Genomic DNA, 20,660 nt, shown 5'->3' on the forward strand with positions numbered 1-20,660 from the left:
ATATGGAAGTCGGATTCTTTTTCACGTTCTCGTTAAATTGTAACGAGCCAAAATATATACTATATAATGACTAAAAGGGTGTCTGCGTAACGCGGTAGGAAACATAAACACTGGCATGGTATGCATGGTTCGGTCGGTTTGGTTAATATCCTCAATCAAAGTTGAAACCGAAGTCGTCAATTTGTCTATTTTACTAACCAATCAGTTTGGTTTGTTAAGTTAGATTGATGGTTTTTGGTCCAGTTTGTTTAATTTCGATTAACAATCAAAATCAAATTTGGGCTAAAACTTTTGCTTAAAAATAAATGAATATTGAGGTATAAATAGATGAGGTGGAAGTATAAATGCATGAAATGGAGGTATAAAAGTTATATATATATATATATAGGGGAGGGTTATCTTGAGAACGCTAAATATTGCGAGAACCGTGAGAACGAATGAAAAAACCAATCAAAACCAATTTTTTTAATACAAACCTCATTGTAATTAAGATACAACATCAAAAAAAGAATTTACAACATCAAATAATTCATTTCTCCTTTCAAAATCACTATTTTTAGATTTTTTACACATGTGTAAATATAGCAGATTTACACATGTGTAAATGGCAAACTTACACATGTGTAAATTTTCTTTATTTACGAATTCACGTTAATTTAAACGTGTAAATTAAATTTCTAATATTGTACTCGAATAATAATGATAAGTGTAGAAAAAAAATTTGAATTTGATTCGGTTTTGACCAAGTTCTCGCGGTTTTTTCATTTGTTCTCACGGTTCTCACAAATATTTAGCGTTCTCATTTAAACCCTCCCCTATATATATATATATATATATATATATATATATATATATATATATATATATATATATATATATATATATATATACACATATAGGGAGGGGCTCATGCGAGAACCACCCTTATTGTGAGCAGTGGCGGATCTAGAAACGGATCGTAGCCGTAACGTTTTATAAATAAGCCGTAACGAAATCGAAAAAACGTCAAATTTTTCCGAAATTTACTCTAATTTTTCCAATTTTTTCCGCGCCAAGCCGTAGCGGGCATTGCCCCCTGGTATAAGCTACATCCGCCCCTGATTGTGAGAACCTTGAGAACCAATGTGAACACAACCTAAAATAGCTAAAAAAACCTAACCCCCCCCCCCCCCCCCCCCCCCCCCGCAAAAAAAAAAAAAAACCTAACCCCCGACCAAGCTAAATGCTAAAAAAAACCTAACCCCCCCCCCCCCCAAAAAAAAAAAAAAAAAAAAACCTAAACCCCCTCCCCTACCCCCCAAAAACCTAACCCCCCCCCCCCAAGCTAAAATGCTAAAAACTAAACCCCCAAAAAACCTAAAAATCTAAAAAAATCAAAAAAAAAAATCTAAATTTTTTTTTTTGAATTTTTTAATATTTTTCATGTTAAAATCGCTACTTTTAGAAGACAAAAAAAATGTTTTTTTTTTTAAATTTTTTTTTTGGCTTCGAAAAGTAGCGATTTTTTTATAAAAAATTCAAAAAAAAAAATTTTTGTGTGATTTTTAGCTATTTTTATGCATTTTTGATGTGTTCACATTGGTTCTCGCGGTTCTCACAATAAGAGGTGGTTCTCGCATGATCTTCTCCCTATATATATATATATATATATATATATATATATATATATAGGATAATGCTAGATAAAAAACCCTAAAATTCTTAGAAAACTCTGGAAACCCAAATGGGAAGCCATTTTTACCCAACCTCCCGACATTTTTTTTTTTTGAAAAAAATTACACATGTAATATACATGTTTTAGAGTGTTTTGGGCCAAAAAAAACAAAAAAGCGCCAAAGGGATTTTTTTAAAAAAAATAAACAAATTTCAGCTCCTAACACGTGTTAAGCAAAAAATCCATAATTTCGCTGAAAATTGCTGAAACTTGTTTTTTTTTTTAAAATATCCCTTCGGCGCTTTTTTGATTTTTTTGGCCCAAAAGTCTTAAAAACATGTATATTACATGTGTTATTTTTTTCAAAAAAAAAAAATGTCGGGAGCTTGGGTTTTCTCGGGTTTTTTATATATATAGGGTTTTCTATCTAGCCCTACCCTATATATATATATATATAGTGAATTTCAAGAATTGTCCTTTATCTTTATATCAAATTTCAGGCGATGTCCTTTATGTTTAAAATTAACGAATTTTGTACTTTATGTTTCAGATTGTTGCACGGTTTATCCTTTGGCCCTAACCCAGTTGGTTTTTTCTGTTAAATCAGAACATGTGCAATGCACATGAGGGTAGTTTTGTCTTTTTACCCTATTATTTTAAAAAACCTTTTAAAAGATATATATATATATATATATATATATATAGGGGCTGGTTAACGGACAAATGCGCTTATCGTACATTACGTACGCTACAATCTCAGCCGTCAGATCATCTTCCCGCATTGAAAATCGCATGTTGTTTTTTTGTAACAATTTCGCATGTTGGTTTTTTAACATGCGATTTCTTCAAAATTACCACATGCGAAATTGTTACAAAAACCAACATGCTATTTCATCAAAATTATCACATGCGAAATTGAATTACCACATGCGAAATTGTTACAAAAAAAAACAACCTGCTATTTCATCGAAATTATCACATGCGAAATTGAATTACCACATGCGAAATTATTACAAAAAACAACCTTCTATTTCATTAAAATTATCACATGCGAAATTGAATTAACACATGCGAAATTGTTACAAAAAAAACCTGCTATTTCATCAAATTTATCACATGCGAAATTATTACAAAAAAAAAACAGCATGCGATTTTCATTGCGGGAAGATGATCGGACGGCTGAGATTGTAGCGTACGTAATGTACGATAAGGGAATTTGTACAGTACCCTTTACCTATATATATATATATATATATATATATATATATATATATATATATATATATAAGATATCATCATCAGCTCATTTCTTCCTCTCTACCATCACAACTACCATCTCCTCTTCCACCACCACCACCACCACCGTAACCGCCTTCAAGCACCACCACCACAACCTCCTTCCACCATTCATCCTCTCTCTGCCTCTCTCTCTCTCTACACTACCCCGCCCCCACAGCCGGAGATCCGCCTTCAAGCACCCCCACAGCTGGAGATCCGCCTTCAAGCACCACCGCACCACCCACACAGCACCACCGCACCACCTGTTCACCACCAGACCTTCAGATGGTGAGTTTTGGGTTTGAACCCTAATTCGCCCCTTTCAATTTCACGTCAAATTCGAGTTCCATGATCACATTTTATGGATAAAACCTTAGGGCTTTTGATTGGAAAATGAAAACGAGTAGAATGGTGGCTACCTCACCTCAAATCGGTGCACTAATTATGATGGTTTCTCGCCGGAAAAGCCTGCAACGGTGGCGGCAATAACAACAAAGCAGGGTGTGATTTTGCACGGTGGTTGCCGGATTGTTTGCTGAAAAAATTGATACCAAAGCAAATTGGCTTAAAAATGAGGGCTTTTATTCGGTACTGGGTTTTATCTATATCTGAAAAAAAACGATGAAGCTACTTACCGCGTCTACTAGGTTTTATCTATATCTGGAAAAAAACGATGAGGCTCCTCACCGCGTCTACCCCTTGTTCCAGCGCTTTATCTATCTGTTGTTTTTGTTTTTGTGAAGATTTTTTTTTGGGTACTGGGTTTTATCTAATGTTGGTCAACAATGAGGGCTTTTATTTTTGGGCTTCTCTGATATTGAGAGCAGTGGTTGTTGATGGTGACAATGGCGGTGTGGCGGTGATATTAAGAGTGGTGGTGGAGAGAGGTAGAGAGAGAGAGGGCAGCGAGATGGAGGAGTAGAGAGAGAAAGGGTTTGTTTTTTTATATATTCATTTGTTTTATGTTTTATTAGTTTTCTAATTTTTGTTTGTTAGTTTTTTAAATAAATTAGTTAAAAGACTAAACTACCCTTGTGTTATCTGATGTAACAGAAAAAATTAACTGAGTTAAGGCTAAAGGACAAACCGTGCAACAATCTGATACATAAAGTATAAAACTCGTCAATTTTAAAGATCAAGGAGAACGCCTGAAATTGGGTATAAAGATAAAGGACAAAACTTGAAATTCACTACATATATATATATATATATATATATATATATATATATATATATATATATATATATATATATATATATATATATATATATATATATATATATATATAGGGTCGGGATTTAGAGAAAACGGTAGAAAGTGTGAGAATGGTGAGAACGCTTATCGATCATCCGATCAAAACAATCTATGCACTAGATTGGCGCGGTGGCATTTTCGTAAATAACATCAATTTTATTACATGGACGCGCTTCATTAAGGATAAAAGCGTCTTTTGACTACTCCAAACAAAACGTCATCTCATGAAAATAAAACGCCAAAACAAAAATCACACAGCATTCTGCTAAAAACACCATTAAATATAAAACGCCAAACTTAATTATAGTAAAATCCCGCCTAAAAAAACCGCCAAAAAAATCCTATATATACAACAACTCAGACCTTCAACTAAAAAACACAAACAAAAACCCCAAACGGCATATTTAATATATACCATTCGACTGATAAACGCTAGAAAACCCAAACATCAAATATATTGCTGTCAATAAAGTGTAGCTGTATGGTGTGGACAACATTGTCAGTTATCTTTCTTAACTGAGGATTAACAATGTTATCCAACACCATACAGCAACACTTTATTGATTTTAGCATGATCAAATTTACAGTTTTAAGATGGTTTATTTTGTGGCGTTCTTTTTCTCGGTAAAACACCAAAAAAGATAACATTTTGGCTGAAAGGGTGTAAACTCAATAACATTTTGTTGCATGAGATGAACAAAAATTATAGAAAAAGAGGTTGATTTCATACGAAAGTCGAAACAGCCAGTGAAGATACTTCAAAAGAAGAAAGAGACTGGTGACAGTGAAGATTTGAAGATCAATATTTATTTTGTTTAATTTTCTTTTTCAGTTGATTGTTATTTAATAAACAACGCCATATCTAATAAAAACGCCAAAAAGGAAAATGTCTTACACCTTTGGCGTTTATCAAACCATCATAAAATTATTTTGGACAAGTATTATAAAAAAACTTTTTTTATGAATTCTTTTTTTTATTTTCCTTTTCAGTTGATTGTTGTATAAATAAAAACGCCATATATAATAAAAACGCCAAAACAGCCAAAATGCTTGTTTAAACGATATCATCATGTTAAACGCCCCCCAAAAACTCCCAAACTATAATAAAATTAGTTTCAAAAATATTATAAAAAACCAAAAAAAGTAAAAAATAAAAACAAACTTGAAAATGTAACTAGAAACAGTAATTTCAAATCGGAAAAACTGAAGATAGGGGAAATTTATTATACTAGAATATAAAACGCCAAACTTGAAAGATGGGACGTGTTACAGACTTCAGAGATAAAGCTTGTCAAAAACAATAATTACAAACAGTAACTGAAAAGACGAATACTTTATTATAATAATGCATTGCCTAACTTATGCGCCAAAAAGAGATCCTATAAAATGATACATCTCAGCAACTTCTATTTGATCAAACCAAAAAAAAAAAAAAACAAACGCCAATACTACTAAATACCACTCACTGTAAAACGCCAAAAAAAATCAAAGATGGCTAATATGCTTTCTTGGATATTCAGTATTGTTATTCGTCAAGTTTCACTGAATGAATTGTTAGGGGATGCGAGTAACTCAGTAAGATTTTGCTGCATGAGATGGACAAAAATTCAAGAAAAAGATACTAATGCCAGTCATATGGCATTTTGTATTTTTTGTTCTTGGAGAAAGCTTGGATGAGGAGAAGAGATCAATGACACTAAAGAGTGGGATGATGATAAAGATGAAGATCAACATGAAGAAAAATCGAAAAACCCACCCACACGTCATAGATCTATGTCCCAAAACATCCACAAAAAAAGCCACTTCAACAGACGAGCAGGGAAAATAATCAAATCGATGGGTTTGTTAAGTTTTACATAAAACGCCATATTTAGGTGTCAATTATTGTACTATTAAAGAATAGAGAGACTGATGACAGTGAATATTGTGAAGAGAGATCCGATTAGGATTTTTAATTTATTTTCTTCGCTTGTATTTTTCTTTTTTACTATGGCTGAAATATAATCCAACAATTGTAAAACGCCAAGATAACCCAAACGCCAAAATGTTTATAAAAAATAATAGAACAATGGGCCATCTTGTTTAAAACCCCTCGAAAAACGTCATTCAAATAGATTTCCTGCCCCCTGGGTTCCAGTGGCATACGATGTGAATAAACGCTATAAACGCCAAAATGTTGATACAATGAAACCATTAAAACACCATAAATTATTGAATTTGGTTAACGCCAAAAATCTTAAAAACCAAAAATTAAAACAATATATGGAAAAGCAGAAGATGAAAGGACAAAAAAGCCCCTCCGCCCTTCTCTAAGCCGGGTGACACGTGTTGGGTCAGGAAGCGTTCTCACCGTTCTCACACTTTTGAGCGTTTCTCCCGATCCCGTTTATATATATATATATATATATATATATATATAGGGGATCGCTAAAATGAAAACCACCTCTAGTTAATATTAATATTAAAAGTTTTTTGTCTTATTATGGCCCTTAGATCAACTAGATGGATGGATGTGATTAAAAGTAGTTAATATTAATATTAAAAGTTTTTTGTCTTATTATGTCTTTAATATTATAATACAAAAGGGTATTTAAGTAAAATAACTCTATTTTGTCTTTTTATATATATCAATTTTAAATTACATTTTTTTTCCTATTCATTAATTACTTTTTATTACTTTTATTTTTTAAACATAATTTCTTTATTAAAAACATTTTTAAATTCAGATTTTTTTTAAAAGATTTTTATACTTTTTACAATTTAAGTTTTAAGTTAAACTTTTTACGTTTTTTTGACACGCCGTTTTTTAACGCGCCGTTTTTCAAGCGTAACGCGCCGTTTTAACGCTGTTTTTTAACACCGTTTTTTAACGCGCCGTTTTTAATGCCGTTTTTTACGCGCCGTTTTTACGCGCCGTTTTTTTAAGGCGTCGTTTTTATCAATCGGCGTTTTTTTAACACGCCGTTTCTAACGCGCCGTTTTTTACGCGCTGTTTTTTTAGGCGTCGTTTTTCTCGATCGTCGTTTTTTTAACACGCCGTTTCTAACGCGCCGTTCTCAATCGGCGTTTTTAACGCGCCGTTTTTTTAACGCGCCATTTTTTAACGCGCCGTTCTCAATCGGCGTTTTTAACGCGCAGTTTTTAACGCACCGATTTTTTAACACGCCGTTTTTTAACGCGCCGTTCTCAATCGGCGTTTTTAACGCGCCGTTTTTAACGCACTGTTTTTTTAACGCGCCGTTTTTTAGCGCCGTTTTTTAACGCGCCGTTTTTTAACGCCGTTTTTTACGCGCCATTTTTCACGTGCCGTTTTTCACGCGCCGTTTTTCACACGCCGTTTTTACGCGCCGTTTTTTAAAGGCGTCGTTTTTCTCAATCGGCGTTTTTTTAACGCGCTGTTTTTAACGCCGTTTTTTACGCGCCGTTTTAACGCGCCGTTTTTTAAGTCGTCGTTTTTCTCAGTCGGCGGTTTTTTAACTCGCGGTTTTTTACACGTTTTTTAACGCGCCAAATTTTTTACACACTTTTTACACGCCGTTTTAACGCGCCGTTTTTCCGAAGTTTTTTAACGCGCCGTTTTTTTACGCGTTTTTACGCGCCGTTTTTTCAAGCGTCGTTTTTTTAAAACGCGCCGTTTCTCCAAGTTTTTTAATGCGTCGTTTTTTACACGCCGTTTTAAACGCGCCGTTTTTTTCACTTTTTTTAACGCGCCCCTTTTTGTACACCTTTTACGTTTTGCGTTAAAAATTTAAACTTTTTACGTTTTACGTAAAAGTTTTTACGTTTTACGTTAAACTTTTTACGTTTTACGTAAACTTTTTACGTTTTACGTAAAACTTTTTACGTTTTACGAAAAACTTTTTACGTTTTACGTTTTACGTAAAACTTTTTACGTTTTACGTAAAACTTTTTACATTTTACATTAAAAATTTAAACTTTTTACGTTTTACGTAAAAGTTTTTACGTTTTACGTTAAAATTTTCATGTTTTACGTTAAACTTTTTACGTTTTACGAAAAACTTACGACAAAGTTTACGTAAAACTTACGAAAAAAATTTACGAAAAACTTACGAAAAACTTTACGTAAAACTTACGAAAAACTTTTTACATTTTACGTAAAACTTACGAAAAAATTTACGTAACACTTTTTACGCTTCACGTTTTTACGTTTTACGATAAAAAGTTTACGGTTTACGTTAACAAGTTTACGGTTTATATTTTTTTTTACAAAAACGTTTTTACGCAAAACGAACGCAACAGAAAATCGCCGTTTTTTTACGTTTTAACGCGCCGTTTTTTTACGTTCCACGTTAAAATTTTTACGTTTTAACGCGCCGTTTTTTTACGTTTTACGTCAAAAAGTTTACGTTTTACGATAAAAAAAGTTTACGTTTTAACGCGCCGGTTTTGTTACGTTTCACGCGCCGGTTTTTTACGTTAACGTTTTTTACGATTTACGTGCCGGTTTTTTACCTCAACATTTTTAACGTTTTTACGTTTTACGCGCCGGTTTTTTATGTTTTATTTGTTTACGTTTTATGTTTTACTTTTTACGTTTTACGTAACCCTTTTTACGTTTTTACGTTTTACGTAACACTTTTTACGTTTTACGTTTTACGATTTACGTAAAACTTTTTACGTAAAACTTTTTACTGTTGCGTAAACCTTTTAACGTTTTACATAAAACTTTTTACATTTTACGTTTAACGGTTTTACGTTAAAAAGTTTACATTTTACGTTAAAAAAGTTTACGGTATACCTTTTTTTTCTACAAAACATTTTTCAAGCCGTTTTTGCGACCGGGTTTTTAAATGCCGTTTTTTATGGCCGATTTTGCGCACCGTTTTTTGTCGCGCCGTTTTTTACTTCACGATTTTAGAAGCCGTTTTTACGCCTCATTTTTTACGTCCCGTTTTTACGTCCCGTTTTTATGTCCCGTTTTTATGCGCCGTTTATACGACCCATTTTACGCGCCGTTTTTTTACGCCCCGTTTTTTCACGCCATTTTTGCGCCCGGGTTTTTACGTGCGGTTTTTTATTCCCGGTTTTACGCACTGTTTTTTAGCGTTCCGTTTTTATGTCCCGTTTTTTAACGCGCCAATTTTTTCACTTTTTACTTTTTACGTTTTACGTTTTACGTAAAACTTTTTACGTAAAACTTTTTACGTTTTACGGCTTACGTTAAACTTTTTACGTGTTACGTAAACCTTTTAACGTTTTACGTTTACCGTTTTTACGTTTTACGTTAAAAAGTTTACGGTTTATGTTTTACGTTTTACGTTAAAAAGTTTACGGTTTACATTAAAAAGTTTACGGTTTTACGTTAAACTTTTTAAGTTTTATGTTTTACGTTTTATGTCAGCTATTTACGTTTTACGTTTTGTGTTAAACTTTTTACATTTTTACGTTTTACGTTAAACATTAAACGGATTTTTACAAAAAACGGGCAGAGTTTCCTCTATTTTTGGACGATCCCGACAATACAAGTTGTCGTTATAATTTTCAAAATTCAATACACAATAAACGAAACAACATAAACATATGATTCTACGTTTACAATTAATAAATACAAGTTAACCCGCTAACCCGAACCCGAAGCAACAAATTATAAATACAAGTTAACCCGCTGACCCGAACCCGAAGCAAGACTGAACCGTGACTGAAACGGCTGACCAGCTTTGACCGAGTGCACCCGACAGTTGACCGAGTTGTCTGTTTGATCGAGCTAACCCGTGCCGTGAAACCCGAACCAACTGAAATAACAAAAACAACCGGACTTGAATCGACACTTAACCGATATAATACTTGAAACCCGACTAACCTGAACTGAACCGAACTGAACACCTTCTGAAACATCACGTGACAATCCCGAAGAAGGAAAGAAAAATAAATGGATCTGAGAAAGAAAGAGGATAAAAACTCAGGCTTACCAGGAAGGAAACCATCGCCAGGCTCCACTGCCGTCAAAACCCACCACCACAGTCGCCGTCAAACCCACCACCACCGGAAGAACCCCCCCCCCCCCCAAGAAAAACAAATCGAACCTTTTGACCCCCACACCGCCAATACACCACCACCTGCAACATAGACCACATATTCATCATAGACATCTCCATAGACACCACTCACACACACCAACCACCCTTCACTTGAACCCACCGACGCCCCCAACCCACCTCTCTCATACACACAACCGTCATTCATCGGAAAGAAAAAAATGAAAAAATATGAGAAAAATAACATCGGATACATGTAATGTTCTACAATAAATGATTTTTAAAAGAAGGAGCTCACATTCCCCACTTATAAATTTCATTCAGCAGCAAAATGATTTTTAGAAATGAGGTTTAGTGGCATCTGACTTCACCCAAAAAAAATATGAATTTAAGATGTAAAATGTTATATGAGTTTTCTAGATATCTACAACCTACTTGTTCCAAATCACTTTCAATTTATGTGTTTTCCACCAGAATATGAATTGGATTTGGTTGATGAACATTGAAAAGGGGTTTGAAGAATTTTAATATTTTTAACCAGAAAAAAGAAATAGATGAACAAAGTAGAAAAAAAAAAGATGAACCTACAATCTTTCTCTTCATTGAATATGGGTCTTCATCGAATGATTCGAATCCGGGTCTTTATTGCATCAAAAGCATTAGCGGATCCGGATCTTCAAACAGAACACTCTTCATGAGGTGGTTAATCGATTTAGCACTTCATTGTAAAACATGCAACCAAGATCGATCTAGAGCTTCTTTGTCAAAGTTCTGATTTTTGTTTTTGTTTTGAACAAGAAGAAAGAAAGAGATGATAGAGGGAAGATAAGCTTGAGAGAGAATTGTGACAAGAAAGAAGAGAGATGAGAGATAAAATATATATAAAAAGTCTGATGATTTAAATGAAGAGAGAGAAATAGATTTGACATTTGTGGTAAAGGACTAAAACACCCTTTTGGTTGTTATAATCTGATTGGTTGAGAGTGGTTCTCATGGTTCTTACAACTGGGGGTGGTTTTCATTTTAGCGGCTCCCTATATATATATATATATAGGGTTGGGCTATATAGAAAACCCTAAATATTTAGGAAACCCGGGAAACTCAAAGCTCCCGATTTTTTTTTTTGAAAAAAATAACACATGTAATATTCATGTTTTTAAGAGTTTTGGGCCAAAAAAATCAAAAAAGCGCCGAAGGGTTTTTTTTTTTTTTTAAAAAAAAAAAACAAATTTCAGCAACTTTCAGCATTTTTTGTCTAACACATGTTAGTCAACGAAGTTTTTGAAACTTGTTTATTTTTTTAAAAAAAAGTACTTGGCGCTTTTTTGTTTTTTTTGGCCCAAAACTCTTAAAAACATGTATATTACATGTGTTATTTTTTCAAAAAAAAAAGTCAGGAGCTTTGAGTTTCCAGAGTTTCCTAAGAATATAAGGGTTTTCTGTCTAGCACTACCTTATATATATATATATATATATATATATATATATATATATATATATATATATATATATATATATATATATATAGGGGGCTGCTAGAATGAGAACCACCTCGAGTTGTAAGAACTGTGAGAACTACACCCCACGGAGCGCCGTTCGCCATGCTTTTTTTTTTTTTACAAGTAGATGTGTATATTATAAACACAGCCGTAAAAAATCATGGCGAACGGCGCTCCGTGGGGTGTAGTTTTTTACACCACAAGTTTGGTGTTTTTAATTTTTTTTTCTTTTTTCTTTTTTTTTTCACCAAACTTGTGGTGTAAAAAACTACACCCCACGGAGCGCCGTTCGCCATGATTTTTTACGGCTGTGTTTATAATATACACATCTACTTGTAAAAAAAAATCATGGCGAACGACGCTCCGTGGGGTGTAGTTCTCGCGGTTCTTACAACTCAAGGTGGTTTTCATTCATATATATATATATATATATATATATGAAGACATAAATGGTTTGGTTTGTTTTAGTTAATTTTGATTAAACGAGGGTAGAAAAAAACCGCTAACCGATTTTTGGTTAATTTGGTTTCTCAGTTATTTGGTTATAATTTAATTTAGTTTTTGGTTGATTTAAGTTCAGTTTCGTTTGTTTTCGGTTCGATTGATTAACGACACAATTATTGCTCTCACCCATAGACACTATAAATCACGTAACTTATCTTTTTTTAATTAAAAAAATATAGCGATACCATACTCACTTAAAGAGTATATATATTTTTTTAAATATTAACATACGCAAAAGTTATAGCCGTTTAAAAATCGTAGAGATAGTTAGTTTTTATAAGGGTGAAATCTTAAAATGGCTCTCCCAAATCTCTAATTTCCATACTATAAATTAACAACATGTATGTGCTCTATGTTGTTGTACCCTATGTTTAGGGGGTATTTCAAAAAAGTTTTTAATATTTTTCACTTCTAACCCAAAACATCTTATCTTTGTAATTTAGCCCCTTTGGTTTTTTTACTTTTACTACAAAGCTTTTCATCTTTTTCAATTTAACCCCAATAATTTTTTACTTTCAACTTTGGCCCCCATAGTTTTTATCTTTCGCAAGTTTTTTTGTTTTACGTTTTATTCAAAATTTTGCGAGTTAATACGCCGCAACGTGTGCGCGTGAGGTTCAAAGTGGGGGCCTTAATACTAGTTAATAAATAAAAATAACTTCCCACATGATTGTTTTTCATTCTTCCCTTTTATTTTTAGCAAAATAATTGTATTCTAAAATGTTCATACGTGACTTCAGTTTTGTTTATAAAATACATCGATTATTGATAGATGACTTCTTTACTTTATGCAGGAGATTACCTTAATTATCTATTATTTTAGAAGAAAAGATACTAAAGTTTTATAATTTCTCCAAACAGTCAGTTTAAAATTAATTTATTACCATGATATTCATTTAAATCATTTTGAAAATACACGTTTAAACAAGCATTTATTGATCAACTTATGTCTAAAAAATATTATCTTTCTATACCGTTTTTCGTCTCGCTAACGGCAAAGCAAAAGGTAACATATTTTAATATTATAGTTTTGTATTTATTTAATATTATACGCTATTTTATTTATAGATTTTTTAGTTACATATTTTAAATTGTTTAACCCATGTATTATATGGGTATTTAACCCAACGTATTATAATATGGTATAAATATCTAATACGCAACAATAGCTAACACGACAAGTAGATCATGCCTGAATCACATCATCTTCTTACATGAGTTGTGTTCGGATTAAATAAGAAGATTGAAAACTAGTGTTTCAATTTCAAAATATAGTTGATTCTTACATATATACTTTTCTCATTTGAATTTATTAGTACCACCAAGATTCTTACATATTAGTTTATATACCATTAAAGCTTAAATTAATTTATATACCATTAAAGCTGTCACGTGCTAGGGCTTTTTAATTTTTATTCTTGACTGTAATGTAATATAACAACAAAAAAGCTTTTAGTGGTGATTAAACTATTGAAATTTTTGAAAAGCATAAACCTACTAAAATCTAAAAATAAAAAATAGTTAAAACCGATGAGGCCAATATGATAAAAGAAGAAGCGAAGAACCAACTGGAATCATATATATAGTTATATTAATAGTAAAAGAAGAAAAAACATATGTATATTCTTGAAAATCGATGTACCTTTTAAGGTTTATCAACCACTTTAAAGTTTCATATCAATTAATCAAACACCCTCATCACCACTCCAACTAGTTTTAGCTTTTGGTCCTGTTGGCCCATCTTCACCCAACAATTCTCTTGGTACACTCTCCACTAATCTCTCAAATGCTTTCTTTAATCTCCACATCAACACACTCTTCACTTTCTTAACTTCTTTATCAACATCATAATCAATTTTAGGACCCCATTTTCTCTCATAATTTAACCATGGTGGTTCAACCACCATTGTCGCCGCCAAATACTCAGCCGCGATCACCACCGCCCTAACGCCCGTATCCATTACCTTATCACTTTTGGCCGTGTCATCTTTAATACCAATATCCGAGCCTCCTGAGCCAAGCAGGACACACCCGGGTTTTGGGTATGACGCGTGCCCATGTAATGACGCGTATACCACCGGTTTATTGCCCGTGTGGTACTCAAGTGCCGAAGCACTCACCCATTTACCCCAACTATGTTGTGAAAAGAAGACACTATTTAACTCCCCATTGATGTTACTTACTCTTAATGTGACATGTTCCCAATCACCAACATGTTCACCCAACTTTCCTAATGAAAGAGTTAGAAATTTCACTTTTGCCCTTGATCCTCCGTTAAAAGGGTAGAAAACCCAAATGGCAATATCGGTAAATAGTCCCCCCGACATGGGTTTAACATGGAAATAAGCACACGCGTCTTGTAAATCGCCTTTCTTGACTCTATCTTTGCTTGAACCATCAAGTGGAAGGTCTAGCCAATATGTGTCATCGTTCGAACCACCTTGCGGAAGGTTAAGCCCATTTGTGTCAACTCGGTTCGGTTTGGACTCGTCTCCCTTGTGATATAACAATGCACCATTTTGAAAAAACCAATCGACTGATGAGGGAAGGTATTGTTCATCAGGATGAAAATAAATAACCGGAGAATAAGTTTGAATCAATGCTTTGATTTGATCCAAATTTGGCATCGAATTAGCTAAACTACCCTTCAAAGTTGCCACACTTCCATTTCCAACTACAAAACCGCCCACGGAATGGTAAGAGTTCAACCCATTGAGATAAAGGTCATTTTCATTTTCCAAAACAACACTTGTCCTGTCTGTTGTGTCCGTGAAGTCTGCACGGACACAACTGACTTTATCAAGTGGTGGCTTCGTTGATGAGCCACTAAGTACATACCCGACCGCCTTATAGCCCTTGGGTGCAATTGGAAGCCAAATGTAACCTTCTCCATCTTTTTTGATGTCTAAAGACTCACTACTCCACAAAAGAGTGTAATCAATTGGTGATTTTAGAGTGGGTTTTGAAGGGTCATTTGATATATCTTTCCCCACAAGAATATGCCCAAAAAGTGGGATATTGTTTGGTTGGACATAAGATCCTAAACTTGAAAATCCTTGTGGGATTGCAATCGGGTCATATAATGTTGCCCCAAGATTATCGGGTCCTCCTTCATTTGTGGCCCATATTTTGTTGAATGTTGTTACATAACTCACTTGCAATCCTCCCAAATCTATGATTCCACTTGCAAACCCTTCACCTATAATAAAATTAATGCACAAACGATAAGAATAATTATAAATGAGATGATCAACCACAAATACTACATACTTGATCCAAACGTTAGGAGGCTCTTATATAATAAATCAATTAAAGACGAATTAATGAAGAATAAAAGAGTGAGAAACATAAACACCCAACTTAAATGTATATAACTTTTATACATTTGGAATTATTCCCCATCGAATATGAGCAAAAATGTCTCAGGCTATGCGTTGTGGTTTAACATAACGCCCCGCCATGTCACTGCTACGTCCCCATAGATGGTATGCCCGGCAAATTAATTCACCTTCAACCTCGATTTTCGCACTTTCATTTGATTTGGTTTTCAGTTGTAAAACGTGTTAATTAATTCATGTATTTCATTATGTCACACGTTTACTTAGCTTTCTAATTAACCTTTATTCTTTCCATATTAAATTCCAAGATTTGAGCTTATAACACTCCTATAGAAAGGGTCATATAAGAACACCTGTAATGGGGCTGTATATGGCGCCTCATCCTCCCATAACGCCCCATACACTCATGAACACCATTATGGGGGCGTCATGTGTGGCCTCTCCCTCCTCCTCGCGAACACCATCACGGCGTGGCCCTTTCTTCTCCACTCACACACATATATGTACATACATATATATAAAGCCACATACATATATATCGCTACTACACACTCAAGTTATTAAAACTCCATAAAGCCCCTCTCTTATGCGTTTCGCCACTTGTCGCATAACGCCCCATAAAGGGATTTATAACACACATGGCCTAAAATGATGTGATGTAAGTCTTAAATGGCACTCTACATTTACCTTCCTTAGTTTTACTTTTATAAAATTATCCGCCCTTCCAAAAGTATATGAATAATAAGGTATGTCAGGGATGAACAACAAGAGATTTCAAAAAAAAAAAAAAAAAGAGATTTCAAAAGTCAACTCTCATATTATGATGTTAGTAATGTAACCTATGCATACATACAACACCCATATATATTTATAGATAGAGAGAGAGAGAGAGACAGAGGTACCAGGAGGCCATTTGGGTAAAGGAGAAGGAAGGTTGAAGGTGTCTTGTGAATGCACCATTGTTGGGCCATTGAAACAGAGGATGAAGAACAAAGAGAGGAGGGTAGTGGTGACTGATGAATGCATCTTTTGTAAGGAAACAATATTGGTGAACAACAAATGATGCTTTTGTGATTTGTCAATCATGTTTATTGGAAGAAACAAATACCAAATATAAAAAGTTGAATGAATGGCCTTTTTAGTTGTTTACTTTTACAGATTAAATAATATTTTTCTTTCTTTATGTATTGTTTGAATTTTTTTTATAAGTTTTATTCTCTTTTAAACAAGCTCCGACATCTAGTAAGGTTTATATGTTCCTTTTATTCTAAACATTTATTAGATTATTTGTGATGTTAGAAGTTACAACAATTATATAAACTAGTTCTAGAGTTCAATATGAAATTTATTCAAACTTGTTTAGAATAAGCTCAAATATGTGCATTTAGTGGTAGATTCATTTGATATGTTTATATTTTAGTATAAATTCACACCCTTAAATTAATAAATAAATAAAATAAAATGTTAAAAAGAGTCAAATATGGATAACTTAATACTTGGTAGTGGAACGTCCACACGATGATACTAGAATTAAATCAAATAAAAGTTATAATGTATAATTTTGTATTACCATTATACTTGAATATACTTTCAGGGTCTGTTTGGTATGGGGTAATGGAATGGACGAAGGAATGGAATGGACGAGGTAATGGAATGGACGAGGGAATGCAATGGATCATTACCATTCTATGTCTTGTTTGGTTACCATGTGTGAATGGAATGAATTATTATTGTGTGTTGTTCAATAGGCAAGAAAAACAAAGTAATAAAATCAGCGGTGAGTGGTGGTGGTGGCCGGTGGTAGTAATTGCGGGTGGTTATATGTGGCGGTGGTGGGTGTCGGTGGCGGCGATGGGTGGTGGTGGTGGCGGCGAGTGGCGGTGCGGCGGTGACGACGAGTGGTGGTTGTGACAAGGTGGTCGTTGGTGGTGGGTGGTAGCAGAGGTGGCCGTTGGTGGCGGCGGCGGCGGCCGTTGGTGGTGGCGGTGGCGGTGGTGGTGGCGTCGACGATGGTGTTGGGCGGCGGCGGCGAGTGGCGATGGCGGTTAGTCGCAGCTGTGGGTGATAATGGTGGCGAGTGGGTGGTGGCGGCGGCAGTGGCGGGTGGCGGCGGTGGCTGTCGGGGTGAGGTGGTGGCGGGTGGCGGCGATGGCGTCGGTGGTGGATAGTGGTGGTGGGTTGTGGCGAAGGTGGTGGGTTGTGGTGTTGTTGATGAATGGTGCAAGAGGGGATGGAATGGAAAAAAAACATGGGGGGTGGAAGGAATGATTTTGAGGGAATGGAATGCCTTTTGGAATGAGTGATTCCATTCCATTGACCAAGCAAACATCCTTTTCTTCATTCCCTCGTAATCATCCATTCCATTCCACCTCTCATTCCTGCATACCAAACACTACCTCAGTGATTATATAATTTTATGATAAGAAAGTGTAACTATGGAAGACCATATTTTATGCTTGCCTCGTGGATCGATAAACTAGCCATGTTCTGTGTCGTTTTGTTTGGTTTTATTTTATTTGCTTAACCCGTGACGATGCATGTGAACCATATACCTATTTATCATCTTATCAAAAGTTAACTAATTTTGCACATTTCTTTTATAATAACAGCTGTCTAAGCATACACAGGGTTAAAAAAACGTATAGGGTTGACAGATTAAAACGTTTGATTGATATTAATCTTAACCTAATTTTTTTTTAAAACATGTGCCAATAAGGTGGTGGTGGTGGTGGAGTGGTAAGAGAGAGACATGGTGTTCTAAGGGATACAAATTCGATTCATGCCCTCCCCATTATTCACTAGTTCGATTCTTGAACTGAGCGGGTTTTACCTGACCGCACTATCGTGCCTTCGGGCGAGTGTTTACGGGCTTTGGCCTTAGATGAGGGTTTTTCCCAGTTTACAGGTGATTGTATCCCGGTGTGTTGAATTTCGCCGTAGGCTATTTAAAGATTCATTGGCCGTTAAAAATATTTAAAAACATGTAACATGAGCACAACCTATATCATGTAAATAAGCTTAAGGAGTTGTCATGTCATATTAGGTTGACGTATCCTATATTATTGGTTTTGCTAAACACATAGCTAAAATAATACATAAACTAACAAATTTTTAATCATTGCCAATTATCATCAATCACTAGTTATGTTTAAAAATACGATAATTATTATTGACCATTTCAAATTCAGTTTATGTTAAAACTTGATAAACTATGTTAATTTTTTTGTTAATTTTGTTTATGGTAATTATGTCAACTATGTTCGCATAGTTATGTTAAGTATTTGTTTATTTTTGGTTGATTCTTTGTAATCTTTTTATGAAAAATGCATATTTTATTTTAAAATAGATATATGACGTTTGTTTGTGCTCATTTATGTTCATGAACATTTGTTTGTATTAATTTGCGTCTATTTACGTTTGGTTAGTAAGTGTTCATGAATATGCTCATTCCCTTAATCAACGAACACGAACAATAAATCTTGTTTGGTAAGCGTTCTGAACAGTTCATGAACATGTTCATTCCTTAATGAACGAACACGAACAAGGCTTTGTTCGTGTTCGTATACAACTCTAACTTTGAACATCTTTCCAAATCACAAACATGGATTTTAAATAGGATGTGTATGTGGGTTGATGGATTATACATGAAAATTTACGTTAACATGAACACAACCAACTCTGAAAATAGTATAGAAACATGAACTCAAAAATGACACGAGGCCCACAAGAATATAAAAATCATATCAGACACATGACCTGAACCCCACTATAACATGAAAGTCATATCAGACGCATGAGACCCTAGAACCTGAACCCAACATACTTGAAAATCCTATCAGGCACATGGACACGAACCTGAAAACCGTATAAGACACATGGACATGAACCCGCAAATCGTGTCAGACACATGAACTCGAACACGAAATCATATTAGACATATGAACTAGAACACGACACGAACACGAAAATCAAATCAGACGCATTAGAAAAAAATGAAGAAGAAAAAAAATTACACTAAAAATGTAATTCGCCAAGAAAGTTGAGCGGTAGCGCAGGCTACCCTTGAGGTATGCTAGATCCGCCCTAATTAGAATACCGAAACTCCGAAGATGCAATTCTTGTACATAACATCGCAAAGTGGTACTAATATTATATGCTATTTGTTCCTTTTATCATACAAAACCAAAGCCACATACTTATTTTAACTTACAAAACTGTTATATCCCTAAGTCAGAAATTTGTTTTAATTATTTTTTTTAAATCTTAACTTGGTTTATTATTTGGATTAAGTTAAAATATTTATTTTACTAGCATATTATTTATAAACTCAAAGTTTATAAATAATAAACTTCAAATCCATTTAATTTTATAAAAAATATAAATAAAACAGAAAAAAAAATTGAATTATTTTAGTCAAATATAATTAATTAAAAAAAAATCCTCTAGTTATTAAAGGGCATTTTAGTAAGACTTTAACAAAAAAGTTAACAAGATTTGGCCTTAATACTCAACATTGTGACAAATTAGAACATTAATACCTGATTTTGCAACAAAAAACTATTAGTACCCGACATTAAAATTTGGTAGAAACCACAAAGATCAATGGTGTAATTTTTAGAAACCACACAAATCAATGGTGTAATTTTTGTCGAGTAGGAAAAAGAAATATATTGTTAATTTATGATATTACTCCAAACATAATAAAGATTAACTTGAATAAAATGAATTTAGTTAAACATATCGAATGTGGTGTCGTAAAAGAAAGAAAATGTATATTTGCCACAATTGTAAAGTGAATAATCAAATCCGATTCCCATAACATGGTATGTTCACAATTTTATTCGAACTTTCCTTTAGCAACGCAAAAATGTAATTGGCTAATTGTATCAATCACTATCAAACTGATTTTGAAAGGTTATTCTGTTAATAATTAATGCTAATGATGTCGATTTAGAGATAGTATACGCTTGAATTGATTTAACTTTTAAAAAGTCGTTCTCAAATAACTTCATGAATAATTCGACGTGTTTCTAGCACTGCTGAAAACACGAAAGGGTATCAATTTGTTTTTTCTATTCTTTTAGTTCATTTTAAAACCACACGACTTATTACACAACCACGGTTTATGACACATGT

General features: G+C 34.0%; 1 protein-coding gene and 1 long non-coding RNA gene across 2 annotated transcripts; both read right to left on the minus strand.

Annotated features, from left to right (window-relative positions):
- Positions 1–9,664: 9,664 nt before the first annotated feature.
- On the minus strand, positions 9,665–11,043 carry LOC110868628. Its single transcript, XR_002552622.2, has 3 exons — positions 10,772–11,043; positions 10,118–10,264; positions 9,665–9,940 (listed from the first exon to the last, which is right to left on the minus strand). It is a non-coding gene; the product is annotated as an uncharacterized LOC110868628 (long non-coding RNA).
- A 2,698-nt stretch (positions 11,044–13,741) lies between these two features.
- Positions 13,742–16,635, minus strand: LOC110868629. Its single transcript, XM_022117837.2, has 2 exons — positions 16,427–16,635; positions 13,742–15,385 (listed from the first exon to the last, which is right to left on the minus strand). Exons 1-2 carry the CDS (start codon positions 16,608–16,610, stop codon positions 13,872–13,874), a joined length of 1,698 nt encoding a protein of 565 aa, XP_021973529.1. The 5' UTR covers positions 16,611–16,635; the 3' UTR covers positions 13,742–13,871.
- Positions 16,636–20,660: the final 4,025 nt, after the last annotated feature.

Source organism: Helianthus annuus, chromosome 15 (genome assembly GCF_002127325.2).
Source record: "Helianthus annuus cultivar XRQ/B chromosome 15, HanXRQr2.0-SUNRISE, whole genome shotgun sequence".
Taxonomy (NCBI): Eukaryota; Viridiplantae; Streptophyta; class Magnoliopsida; order Asterales; family Asteraceae; genus Helianthus; species Helianthus annuus.